Source organism: Schistocerca cancellata, chromosome 4, assembly GCF_023864275.1.
Source record: "Schistocerca cancellata isolate TAMUIC-IGC-003103 chromosome 4, iqSchCanc2.1, whole genome shotgun sequence".
Taxonomy (NCBI): Eukaryota; Metazoa; Arthropoda; class Insecta; order Orthoptera; family Acrididae; genus Schistocerca; species Schistocerca cancellata.
The window spans coordinates 857809708-857824237 of record NC_064629.1 but is presented as its reverse complement, the minus strand read 5'-3'; the positions used below and the strand labels follow the sequence as shown (position 1 = coordinate 857824237).

General features: G+C 39.0%; 1 protein-coding gene across 1 annotated transcript in view; it reads right to left on the bottom strand.

The window, feature by feature from the left end:
• LOC126184476 (ankyrin repeat domain-containing protein 7-like) overlaps positions 1-14530 on the bottom strand; it is a 223190-nt gene that overhangs the window by 64423 nt on the left and 144237 nt on the right. Inside the window, exon 2 of the mRNA XM_049926868.1 lies at positions 4853-5026. Within this exon, the coding sequence (XP_049782825.1) occupies positions 4853-5026 (174 nt within the window). The remainder of the gene's footprint in view (positions 1-4852; positions 5027-14530) is intronic.

Below are 14530 nucleotides of genomic sequence, written 5' to 3'. Positions count from 1 at the left end.
GGAGGGCATTGTGGAGGATAAAAATCGTAGGGGGAGACCAAGAGATGAATACACTAAGCAGATTCAGAAGGATGTAGGTTGCAGTAGGTACTGGGAGATGAAGAAACTTGCACAGGACAGAGTAGCATGGAGAGCTGCATCAAACCAGTCTCAGGACTGAAGACCACAACAACAACAACAACAATCCAAACATCCAAAATCTTGGATGTTGAGAATAAAACAACACAATCTAACATCGTTTGCACTAAAATGTTGAATGAGTAATGTCACAGCGATCTCCAAAGCCTCTGTTTCAGAATAAGTCATTAATAAATTCTAGAAACCTGTCAGACATTTTAATATGACAAATGCACTATTGTACTAAAGATATGTGAAGAGGGGTAGGTCTGCAAACTGCTGGTGGATCTACTTATGGATTGCTATACTTGTTGATGCACTGGTTGTGAGTTACTGCCCAGGTAATATTGCCACATTTGTTGACCAAGTTTGGATGGTCATTTAGTTTATTAATAAGTGAAGATTCACAAATTATAGAAACAGTGGTGTTCATCTACACAGCATCTAGGGATGAGCCGCAACATGTAGGTTGCACAGTGTGCATATTGGGGTGACATCAAGTACAGCTTCCATCATCTTTGGGATTTGTTGAAAGAGGAGAAAACAGCCCCACTCCGCAAAAGTTTGTTAAGCACATGTTAATGTCATTCTCCTAATTCTCCTAGCAGGGACATTATGTGCTACTTCAGCACAATAACCTGGATCTACAAATGGGGATCATTATTTTTCCCAAGAGCAATGTGTGTGAAATACAACATTTGTTTCAAAGTCCTCTCAAATGGACACACTGCAAAGTAAGAGCTTAGCAAAATGTACTAGTTCTGGTGCAGTTTGTGATGTTCATTAGAACTGAGACACACCAAGGTTTCCATCTGTTCTCTGCTCACCTGATTAGTGATCTCAGTACTTCATTGTACAGCTTGTCAAAGCCAGTGATGATCGTCTCATGATGGCTGAATATTTGCAGCTGAAAAAACCTGACCTCGTTTCCTTACCCAGCTCCATGTAAAACATGATCATAACCGTATAAAACACTGTTGGACTTTTAGCCATGTCATTTCAGGGTGAGGCATCAAGCTTTCTACAGTTACCTCCATCATCTTCGGCAGGAGCTATTGACTGTCTAAACTGCTGCTGTGGCAACCTTATGTAGACCATAAATGACTTCTGGTTGGTCAGTAAGTACATAATGCTGTCACAGATGGCATCAGCATCAGTGCTAGTGTTGCCATGACTCACGTGGTAGCGTAAACATTGCGACGAATATCTCTGCTTCTTCTCTGCATCGAGAGTGCGCTTCCATGGACCAGTAAGATTATATCTGCTGTCACTGCTGAATTTCTTCTTACCCATTCTTATTTCAACATCCTCTTTAATTACAGAATCCCAGAATGTAGCCAGCCGGAGTGGCCGAGCGGTTCTAGGTACTACAGTCTGGAACCGCGCAACAGCTACGGTCGCAGGTTCAAATCCTGCCTCGGGCATGGATGTGTGTGATGTCCTTAGGTTAGTTAGGTTTGAGTAGTTCTAAGTTCTAGGGGACTGATGACCTCAGAAGTTAAGTCCCATAGTGCTCAGAGCCATTTTCGAACCCAGAATGTAGGAGATTAGAACAAAATTTTTGTTTCATCACACAGTATTCATGTCTGCTTGTGAGTCTGTGCTCAGAAACTGAAGATTTCTCCAGATCTCAATTTGTAATATGCCATTGATGTTCTGCATAGCAGACAGAAAAAGTGGACTGACCATTGTAATTGCTTCCAAACTCAGTAGCAATGTAATAAATCCCAGGGATTCTGAGGCTGAGAGCTGTTAATTGTACTCAGGTGATTCTTGTGAAAAGTTTTCCAACATGATTATGGCCATACGATGGGAACTGACAGAATTTGAATGTTGAATGGTAGTGCATGGTAGATGCATGGGAGATGACATTTCAGAAACCATTAGGGGATTGAATATTCCAAGATTCACTGTGTCAAGAGTGTGCCATGATTGCCAAAATTCAGGTATTAAATCTCACCACAGACAAGGTAGTGGCATTTGCATAGAGTTATCAGTGCTAACAGACAAGCAACACTGCATGAAATAACTGTAGAAATCAATGTGAAATGTACAACAAATGTATCCATTAGGACAGTATGGCAAAATTTGGTGTTAATGGGCTATTGCAGCAGATGACTGATGCAAGTGTCTTTGCTAACAGCATTACATTGCCTGCCGTGCCTTTTCTGGGCTCATGACCATATCGGTTAAACCCTAGATGATTGGAAAACCATAGCCTCATCAGACGAGTCTATTGTTTTCCAATCTGATGGTTGAGTTCAAGTGTAGTACAGACCCCATGAAGCCATGGACCCAAGTTATCAGTAAGGCACTGTGCAAGCTGACAGGCTGTGTTTACATGGAATGGACATGGCCCTTGCTATGCTTGGCTACTTGGAGACCATTTTCAGCCATTCATGGTCTTCATATTCCCAAACAATCTTGGAATTTTTATGGATGACAATGTGCCATGTCACCAGGCCACAGTTGTTTGCAATTAGTTTAAAGAACATTCTGGACAGTTTGTGTGATTGATTTGGCCACCCAGGTCACTCAACATGACTCCCATCAAACATTTATGGGACATAATCAAGAGGTCAGGTCATGCACAAAATCCTGCACTGGCATCACTTCCACAACTAGGGGCAGCTATAGAGGCAGCATGGCTCAGTATTTCTGCAGGGGACTTCCAACAACTTGTTGAGTCCATTCCACATTGAGCTGCTGCACTATGCCAAGCAAAATGAGGTCCGACATGATATTGGAAGTATCCCATGACTTTTATCGCTTCAGTGTACATGAGTTTAATGAATCGCTGAAAATGACAGTGCAAAAACAACCACACTGCAATCATGGCAAATTACACTGAAGAGTCAAAGAAACTGGTGCATCTGCCTAATATTGTGTAGGGCCCCGTGAGCACACAGAAGTGTCGCAAAATGACACGGCATGGACTCAACTAATGTCTGAAGTAGTGCCAGAGGGAACTGACACCATGAATCCTGCAGGGCTGTTCATAAATCCGTAAGAGTATGAGGGGGTGAATCCCTCTTCTGAACAGCATATTGCAAGGCATCCAAGATATGCTCAATAATGATCATGTCTGGGGAATTTGGTGCCAGCGGAAGTGTTTAAATTCAGAAAAGCATTCCTGGAGCCACTCTGTAGCAATTCTGGACATGTTCAGCGTCACATTGTCCTGCTGTAATTGCCCAAGCCCATTGCAATGAACAATGGACATGAATGGATGCAGCTGATCAGACAGGATCCTTACATATGTGTCACCTGTCAGAGTCGTATCTAGATGTGTCAGGAGTTCCATATCACTCCAACTGCACATGCCCCACACCATTACAGAGCCTCCACCAGCATGAACAGTGCCCTGCTGACATGCAGGGTCACGGATTCATGAGGTTGTCTTCATACTCATCTGCTCGATATAATTTGAAACAAGACTCGTCCGGCCAGGCAACATGTTTCCAGTCATCAATTGTCCAATGTTGATGTTGAGAGGCAAAGGCGAGGCATAAAGCTTCGTGTCATGCAGTCATCAAGGGTACATGAGTGGGCCTTTGGCTCCCCAAGCCCATATGGATGATATTTCATTGAATGGTTTGCATGCTGACACTTGTTGATGTCCCAGCCTTGAAATCTGCAGAAATTTGCAGAAAGATTGCACTTCTGTCATGTTGGACAGTTCTCTTCAGTTGTTGCTGGTCCCATTCTTTCACAATCTTTTACCAGCTACAGCAATGTCAGAGGCTTCATGTTTTACTGGATTCCTGATAGTCATGGTACACTCATGAAATTGTCATATGGGAAAATCCCCACTTCATCACTACCTCAGAGATTCTATGTCCCATTGCTCATGTGCTGACTGTAACACAACATTCAGACTCACTTAAATCTTGATAACAAGCCATTGCAGCAGCAGTAACCATTCTAACATCTGTGCCAGACACTTATTGCCTTATACAGGTGTTACCAACTGCAGCACTGTATTCTGCCTGTTTACATATCTCTGTATTTGAGTACTCATGCATATACCAGTTTCTTTGGTGCTTCAGTGTCTTTTTCACAAAAGTCTAACATTATCTTTCTCACATATTGCACTTTGTCTGTATAAGATATATGTGAATATGGGTGGACATAAAGATCATGCCCTCTTAATACTACAGAATATGTACTGATGTACTTCATGTTGAGTTATCACTTGAAACTGGTACACAAACTGAAATCATGACTGTGACATAAATCAAACCAATAATGATACTGGCAGAACATGTCTTCTCTAAAATACTGTAGGATTGTGAATTCACATAAACATAAAATAATTCTATGAGTAGTTATGTTTCTCCACCAAAATAATATGATGCTTTACACTCTACAGTGACCCACTCATTCCATTAGTTCAGTTGAAATTTAATAATAATGTGGAGATATATCAATGGTGTTGAACTGTTAACTAATTTCAGTCTTTGTACATTCAGGTATTACCTAGCCAGTTAATGTCTCAAGTTACTAAAATTAACACACTTCATATTCTTTTAAATCCATCCATAAATTATACAATTTACAAGGATAAGCCTTCTACTTATTAGTTTTCTTTAAATGTAACACAATACATCACAGTGCTTCTGATTAAAGATGGCCCTTTGACAACATTTAAAAACAATAATTTGTTAAATAATGTTAATCCATTGCCAAAACAACAAAAATTTTGCAAGGCTTTGTAACATACTGTACTACTTACATTATTTGAAACTTCAGTGTTGACTCCTTTCTCCAACAACATTGAAGAGATGTCGTAAAATCCTTTTCTGGCAGTTATATGCAAGGTTGAGTTGCCACTATAATCAACTGGATTTAAGTCAACTCCATTTTCCAGTAAAATATGGACTGTCTCTTTGTTGCCACTTTCCACTGCCTGTATGAAGAATAAAATCAGAATAATCAGCAAAAATATGTCCAAGTTTTTTCTCTGGCATTAAAAATTCAGTACTGACCTGTGTGCAATGGCTCACATATGTATGGAGTCATATTCTCATATAACATGATAATTATGAGCTTAAAAAAGTGACAAACAGGATATTACATTTCAACAACATACTAATTTCATTGCATTAAAAAAACATAGAAACAAAATATAGCCATGGCAAATATTTAATTATCAGTGGTTAAGCTAGAATGGAAATTTTATAAGAAGCAAAAGAAAAATTACCACAAGGGCACCTGAGGAAAAATAGAAATTGAATTCTAGCAAACTTTCAAAATATAAAACTATGACTCACTGAGATGCAAAGATGGATATAGCCATACTGAGATACCAACTGGGATACAGTCAAGATTTGTCTCAATGTTGCAACAAACTAATGTACATACAGTACAAAATATAGAGAAAGTAGTAACAGAAGCACAACGAACGCATAATGATAAACACATATACAAAATGGCAATTAAAGTGAACACAAACTGGAGTATTATTAAAAATGAAAGGAAAAAAGCAACAAATACTCAGAAGTAGTTAACATATTTAACAGTTTTATTACAGGTGTTTCAGGTGATATGACAAAACCAAACATAAAAAGGGGTAACCAATCTAATTATATCAAAGGAAAATTGAGTCAAGTAAACTAATAAATTATGAGTCAGAAATGCTAGCCGCTACTTAGGCCGGTATTACACTATCAAATTTCTTTGTCAAAGATTTGATCAAAGATGTGATCAAATATTCCATCAAATATATTTGACAATCTTTGACGTAGCGCTAGAAGGGGTATTACACTGTCATCAAATTTTTCGTCAAAGTTCAAGATGGCTGACAACAACTTGTTATTAACCGCAGCAGTTGCACTTACCACAATTGCATTGTGTGCACATGCGGAAAAGAAGTGGGGGAAAAAAACGAACCATACATACGAGGTTGACAGTCTTAAATTCCTGGGATTACAACTTGATAATAAATTCAGTTGGGAGGAGCACACCACAGAACTGCAGAAACGCCTTAAGAAGTCTGTATTTGCAATTTGAGTGTTAGCAGACACAGGCAACATAAAAATGAAAAAGCTTGCATACTTTGCCTACTTTCATTCCATAATGTCATATGGTATAATATTTTGGAGTAAATTTTCTAGTCAAACAAAAGTTTTCAGAGTCTTAAAGCGTGTAATACGTATTATTTGTGGAGTAAATTCACGGACATCTTTCAGAAACCTCTTCAAAGAACTGGGTATACTAACTACTGCCTCTCAGTATATTTACTCCTTAATGAAATTTGTCCTAATATATCTCTTTTTCCAACAAACAACTCAGTTCATACATACAATACCAAGAACAAAAATGATCTGCACAAGGACTTAAAAGCACTTACTTTAGTTCAAAAAGGGGTCCACTACTCAAGAACACTCATCTTCAATAATTGCCAGCAAACATCAAAAATTTAGTTACAAATAAAGATCAGTTTAAAAGGAGCCTGAAAGAGTTACTAATGGCCAACTCCTTCTACTCCATTGACGAAATTTTTAATAGAAACAAATGATGTATTTATTCATACTATTAGTATTGTTATTTCAGCTTTAAAAAAATTGACATGTTCCACATCTACGAGGATCTCCTCAGCACGGATCTATGGAACGAAAAACTAATCTAATCTGGGTGAAGCCAAGGGTTTTACGACAACACAATAAAAGCATTCAACAAAACTTGTTACGTGAGCTTACAGTGGAAGACGTCAAGTCGTACATCAATTACTTAAGAATGGATGAGCATACATTTCTGTATGTGCTCAGTGAAATGTATCCTCATATCACAAAGCACAATATTCACTTAAGAACTGCTACATCTGCAGAAGACAGGCTCACTGTAACACTCCGATTCCTTGCTACAGGAAAGGGTTATGTTATGTTAGGTTAGGTTAGGTCAGGTCTCCAATCTTCTTAATCTATTTTTGTATTCAGGGTGCCCCATGTCGTAAAGTGCCTCATCAGCTTCATACATCTCTCTTAATTTTGTAGTTTTCGGCACACACCAATTGTATTTACCGGCAATGTTTATAAAACACTACAGATGACAGAACGCTGCAGCGATGCTAGCGTTCCATGTGGTAACATGCCACATTGCAGTGAACAGAAGACAGGCGATTTCTTTGATCAAATCTACAGCAAGGCCCTAGATTTGATCAAATATTGGACGACATTTGACAAAGTTCATATTACACCATCAAATATCTTTGACAAAGATTTTTGACAAAGATATTTGACAAAGAATTTTGATAGTGTAATACCGGCCTTACCTCAGTGAGGTGACATGTGTAGTACAGCCAATATACATAAGTAAAAGTAAAAATGACACACTAATCTAGTTCTTCCTCATGGAGAAGAGAGGGAGAGATTTGGAAAGGGTATGAAGGAAGGAATTATTTATTCCAAAAGCCTGGACAGTGTGTCACTTTTCGTTTCACAGACGTGTTCGAATTATTAGAATAAATGATTATTTTTGATACTCTTAAGTTTTCTTATGTAAAAATAGGAGAGACAAGTGTCATAATTGATTTGTTTTAATGGTTTGATTGATACCACGAAATTTCCCTTCCAAGCAACTCACAGATCACTGAATTTTTCACAGTTGGTAACATTTGTCATTTTCCCTCCAAATTGTGTTGGTGTTAGTTGTCTGTGTACATGCTTTGAAACTGTGTTTACAGTAATGTTTTATGTTTCTGTGGATGTATTTAAGCTTGTTATTCTATCAACGTCTTGCTACACTGATAAGACATTATATAGCTTGTGAACTTGCATGTTTTTAGCTATAGGAATAAATCATGGAGTTTCCAAAGAAAGTGAGATTATGGGGAAGACAAAAGAGGTTTCACCCCAGAAAGTTATGGCTGTGGTAGTACTTCTTGCTGAAAATCATTATACACAACAAGAAATTGCTGACAGAATGAGAATGTCACAGAAAAATGTCAGCAGAATCAAACTTTCAGTGCAGAAAGGAGGTGAATACAAGCCAAAAGGAAAGGAAAATGTGGACGTAAAAGAAAAATCAGTCCTAGGACAATGAAAAGACTTACAAACCTGGCAAAAATGAACTGAAAACTTACTTCTACAGGCATGAGCCATCAGCTGAATGGTTTGGGTGTAGAAGTTTCACCTGTGACATTGAGGAGGAGGCTGTTTGAATGTGGTTTAAAAGCCTGTCGACCAATGAAAAAAACAGAAAATCACACCTGCCATGAAAACCAAAAGATTTCAGTGGGCTAAACAACTTCAGGAGTGGACAAGCGAGGGTTGGGCTAAGGTATGTGGAATAATATGGTAAATTAAGTGGGTCTGATCTCTAAATTTAGGAGTTTTGGTTTGAAATTGTGATGTTTTATTGATACAGAAGAAATGCACATTTGAATTTTGCGACTGCTGAGGTCTCCTATGCTACTATTCCTAACTTTTCTAAGCACCGATTTGGTACATATGCTTCAGATATGCTTCAGTGAAGAATCTGCATGCACTGTGATGGAAGAAAGCAGCCAGTACGTTCATCGCAGACCTGGAGAACAGTTCCAAGCTGTGTGAAGCATCCAGCTTCTGTTATGGTTTGGAGTGTGATGTCCTTGAAAGGTCCTGGCAGATTACACATTGTTGAAGGGACAATGAGGCAAGAACAATATAAAGAATTACTTGAAAAGAAACTTTTCCCCCAAAGAAATGAGTGATTTCCTCGTAAGTATACCATTTTTATGCATGATGGGGCACCATGGAATAGCCCTGATATGAACCCAATTGAAAATTTATGGGCTATTGTGGAACAGAGGATAAGGAAATTTACAATAACCACCAAACAAGATCTCATGGAGAAACTAGAGGGAATCTGGTACCATGACAATGATATTAAAATGTCACGTGAAAAGTTAATAAAAGCTATGCCAAACAGGATAAAAATATTGATTAAGAACAAAGGCATGCATACGAAGTATTGAATGTACAAATACAATCTGTATGTGGATGTAAATGTGTAATAAATGTAAAGTTTTGGAAAAAATGTCTTTAGTCTAAGAATTTGAACATGTCTGTATATGTGTCTATTGGCAGTACTACACGTTTTGTCTCCTGAAGGTAAGTTCTTGTCAGAAATTCTGTTTTATAATTTATTAATCGCAAACAAATGCGTATCAAATAAGCACATGTAGTAGGTCAACATACATCAGCATTGCCACTGAAGATGAAGTAGCAAATGCAAGAAAAGGATTAAAATACTCCACCTCTACAGGGATTGATTGTTTCCCTGCATCTAAAAGAAGAGTGCTCTAAACAGAATCAAACCACTTATACGATTATGTGACTGTTCACTCAATGCAGGCACTTTTCCTGGTTTACTGAAAATGTTTAAGATAATTCCAGTTTATAAATAATGGTGGGGAAATAAATCTCGGGTGAACAGCCTGGTATGAGTGTGCATAGGACACAATATTTCGGCAATCGACCACGTTGCCATCATCAGGTACGCTGATGTACTGACCAGTGGTGGGCCGGTGCCAGGTATATATAGGAAAATCTCCCTCCTCCCTCAGGCGCTTCCTATGAGTTGGTGCGGTCCGCACCCCGCACACAGTCCAGGTACAGCGTCTGTTCTCCCACCGTCTGGGTGCTGCGCACTACGTCTTCACGTTCAGGAGGGTCTGCCGGCACTGCTCTCATTATTCTTCCCGCCTCCCCCGAAGTCGGTACATTCTGGGAAATCCACTTTTTCTTCTTAATCTGGGTGATCGTGGGTTCCCACGCCCTGCTAAGGATGTAGCTGCTGTCACGATGTAGTTGTGGCTCACTTACTCTAATCTCTAGGGCTTCTTTGATGACACAGTCCCAGTATTTGGAAGTCTGTGTCAGGACTTTGGTTTTGTCATAATCCATGCTGTGGAGTTCCAACAGGCAATGCTCAGCGATTGCCGACTTACTGGACTGTTGCAGTCTAGTGTGCCGTTGATGTTCTCAGCATCGGTCCTCAATGGTACGAGGACCGATGCTGAGAACATCAATGTCTGCTAACCACTGTGCTACCTTGCTTGGTGGGTTCTCGATAAGATCTTTTGCTGAAGTATGGCAGTGGAAATTGTACGTTTCACACGTATGCTAGCACGGATTCAGAAAATATTGTTCATGTGTAACAGAACTAGCTCTTTATTCACACAAAGTAATAAGCACTATCAACAAAGGATCTCAAGTTAGTTCCATATTTCTAGATTTCCAGAAGTCTTTTGACACCATTTGTCATAAGTGTCTTCTAATCAAATTGCTTCCCTATGATTCATCATCTCAGTTGTGTGACTGGATTAGTGATATCCTATCAGGAGGGTCACAAGATATGGTAATTGATGAGAGGTCATCCAGGGTGATATCTGGGGCTCCCTCAGGAAGTGTTATAAGCTCTCTGTTGTTCTTAATATACGCAAAAAATTTAAGAGAGAATTTGAGCAGCACTCTTAGATTGTATGCAGATGATTCTATCACTGACCATTAACCAAACTCATTAGAATATCAAAACAAATTGCAAAATGAGTTAGACAAGACTGGTAGTTGACAAGAAGGCAGCTACGAGGAGGAGGTATTCAGACAGTTATCCTTTGCATATATGCAACAGATTTGACCAACTGTCAGAGTTGAGTGGACAGGAGTATCTTATAGCTGTAGATCTAGGGAACATGCAGCAGTCCTTGGCAGTTACTAGGCCTAGGTCAGTTGCAAAGTCTAACAGAAAGAAGAAGGTTCTGCTGCTAGGTAGTTTGCACGGTAGAAGTGTGGGCCAGCAATTGCAGGAAATGCTGGGGAGTGAGTACCAGGTCACCAGCATTGTGAAGCCTAGTGCAGGGTTGACTCAGGTGACTGACAGCATAGGGAAGTTATGTAGCAATTTTACGAAGAAGGATAAGGTACTGATAGTGGGTGGAGCAGAGAACAGTTTTGATAGGGACGGGAAATATGATGTTAGTGGTCACATGGTCAAGATAGCTATTCAAACTGATTGCACTAATGTGCATTTTGTGCAACAGTTTCAGCGTCATAATCAGCCTCATCTTGATGCAGCTGTTAGGCGCATTAACGTGGGGCTGGGGAGGGCGCTGATGGCAGAGGGCATGGGTCACATTTCAGTGGTACCAGTTGGGTCTACCTGCAGATTGGGTTTCACTAGGCATGGCCTGCACCTCAATATGTATGGGAAGGGGGGCAGACAAAGCCTATAGGTGACAGTGTAGTGGGTGGTGGTGGGATCACTCATGGAAAAATTCCTGTAGTATTTGCTGTTAGAACTGCACCTTTTTTAGATTGAAGTCAGCTGCTTAAAGGAAGTCCCTCAGATTATGGACTCACCTTCACAGGATGTCATGTTTCCAAGTAGAAAAGAAATTAGCATATTTCATCAAAATATAAGAGGTATTAGAGATAAAGTTGGTGGACTGCTTATAGATGTTGACGCTGAATTTATTGGTACCTTGGAGCACCACTTACACATTTTGACAATTCACAGGCTTCCTTTACCAGGATACAGATTAGCTGGCTGGTTTTCAAGGAGTTCCTTGTGGGGTGGAGGAATGGCTATGTACATAAAAAACAGTATTCAGTTTTAGTCCATAGATGTATCACAGCACTGCACTGAACAGATATTTGAATGTTGTGCAGAGGCAGTTGAATTTAGTGAAACTAAACTTCTATTTGTTGTTGTTTATAGGTCCCCTAACTCTGACTTCAGAGCATTTCTGTCCAAGCTAGAGATGGTTCTTGATTCAATTTGTAGGAAGTACCAGAAATTAGTTATATGTGGTGACTTCAATATAAATTTTGTATATGATGGTACAAGAAAAAGGATGTTTGTAAATCTCCTACAATCATATGATCTGATGCAGACTGCCTTTTTTCCAACTAGGGTGTAGGGGAACAATAGCTCAGCCATAGACAGTATTTTTATTCATTCTTCATTACTAGATGGGCATTCTGTTATTAAACAGGTGAATGGCCTTGCAGACTGTGATGCACAAATTTTAAAACTAAAAGGCTTTAGCACTCAAACAAATGTCATATATAATTACAAACTATTTAGGAATGTTGATCCAACAGCAATAGAGAGTTTCTTAAACCTCTTCAAAGAACAAGAGTGGCAGGATGTTTATAGTGCCAATAACACATATGACAAATATAATGTTTTCCTTAACATATTTCCCATGTTCTTTGAGAGTTACTTTCCATTTGAACATTCTAAATGGGGTATGAGCAGTAATATGCAGCCTGGGTGGCTGGCTAGTGGGATAAGAATGTCATGTACAACAAAGTGGGAATTATATCAAAATGTTAGAAGTACTCACAATCAAGCTACAGTAGCCCATTACAAAACAGTACTGTAACATGCTTAGAAATGTTATTAGGAAGTCAAAGAGTATGTGGTATGCAAAGAGAATAGCTAATTCATAGGATAAAATTAAAACCATGTGGTCAGTTGAGAAGGAAGTGTGTGGTCAGCAGCACAAAGTCGACAATATGAAGTCAGTTCATAGCAAAAATATCTTACATATCAGATATATGTATAGTACTTAACAGTCATTTTCTGAGCATTGTTGGTGAATTAAATAAAAATTTAATTTCTACAGGGAATCATAAAACTTTCTTTGCAAATGCTTTTCCAAGATTTATGTCAGAAATACTCCTCTGTGATACAGGCAAGGGGGATATTGTGTGAATAATTAAATCACTGAAGACTAAGGACTCTCATGGCTATGATGGAGTGCCTAGCAGAATATTAAAGTACTGTGCTGCACATGTTAGCCCTGTATTTATTCATATTTGTAATTTTTCGTTTAGGAGTGGTCGGTTCCCTGAATGGTTAAAGTACTCAGTAGTAAGCTGCTTTATAAAAAGGGATACAGGGATAGTGTTGACAATTTTTGACCTATTTCTCTGCCATCAGTCTTTGCTAAAGTTACTGAAAAGGCTGTGTATGTAAGGACAATTGATCATTGTATATCACATGATTTGCTATCAAATGTACAGTTTCTCTTTAGAAGTCGTTTAACAAGTGAAAATGCTATATTGTCTTTTCTCTGTGAGGTACTGGATGGGTTAAACAAAAGAATTCGATCGCTTGGCATATTTTTTTTATTTGACTAAGGCGTTTGATTGTGTTGATCACAAAATATTGCACCAGAAGCTGGACTATTACGGAATATGGGGGTTGCTCACAATTGGCTCACCACTTACTTTAGCAACAGGCAGCAAAAGGACAATGTAGAGAATGGCTGTGATGTGGGGTTTCAGTGGGGTGCCATCAAGTGGTGGTTGCCCCAGGGATCAATGTTGGAGCCACTCCTGCTCCTTATTTATATAAATAATATGCTCTCTAGTATTACGAGTAACTTGAAAATATTTCTGATTCCTGATGACACTAGCTTTGTAGTAAAGGATGTTGTGAGCAACATTGGCTCGGTTTCAAATACTGCAGTTCATGATATAAGTTCATGCCTTTAGAAAATTAACTATTGCTAAATCACAGTAAGACTCAGTTTTTACATTTTCTAACACAGACTTCAACAAAACCTGACGTTTTAATTTCACAGAATGGGCATATGATTAGTGAAACTGAACAGTTTAAATTTCTAGGTTTTCAGATAGATAGTAGGCTAAACTGTCGTGGAAAACCCACGTTCAGGATCTTGTTCAAAGACTTGATGCTGCGATTTTTTCTATTCTAACGGTATCTGAAGTGAGTGATCGTTCGCCACCAAAATCAGTCTACTTTACTTATTTTCACTCACTTATGTCATATGGTATTATATTTTGGGTAACTCTTCCCATTCTAAAACGATATTTTTGGCTCAGAAACGGGCAATAAGTGGTGTAAGTTCACGAACCTCTTGTCGAAGCTGGTCACGAGTCCAGTTTATTCCCAGGAATCGGCACAAATCAAACATGTATTTGGATCGGACTTCCTTAACTCTTGCGCAGAAAGGTGTTCAGTATACTGCTGCATCCATTTTCAATACTCTACCACTCGGATTCAAAAATCTTAGTGGTAATCCACGTGCTTTCAAAACGAAACAGAAGAGTTTCCTCATAGGTCACTCCTTCTACTCTGTCGAGGCCTTCCTTGAAAAATTGAGCTGTTTCTTGTAGTATTGCTAATTGCATTTACTCAAACTTATGGAGTGACTTTGTTGGGGTCCATAAACATTGGCAAAAAACAGTTAATACCGTCACTGCGCGATAGTGATGGAAATGTTGCCGATGATGGTGCCACTAAAGCGGGGTTACTAAATACAGTTTTCCGTAATTCCTTCACGAAAGAAGACGACGTAAATATTCCAGAATTCGAAACCAGAACAGCTGTTAGCATGAGTGACATAAAAGTAGATATCTTAGGTGTTGCGAAACAACTCAAATCACTTAATAAAGGC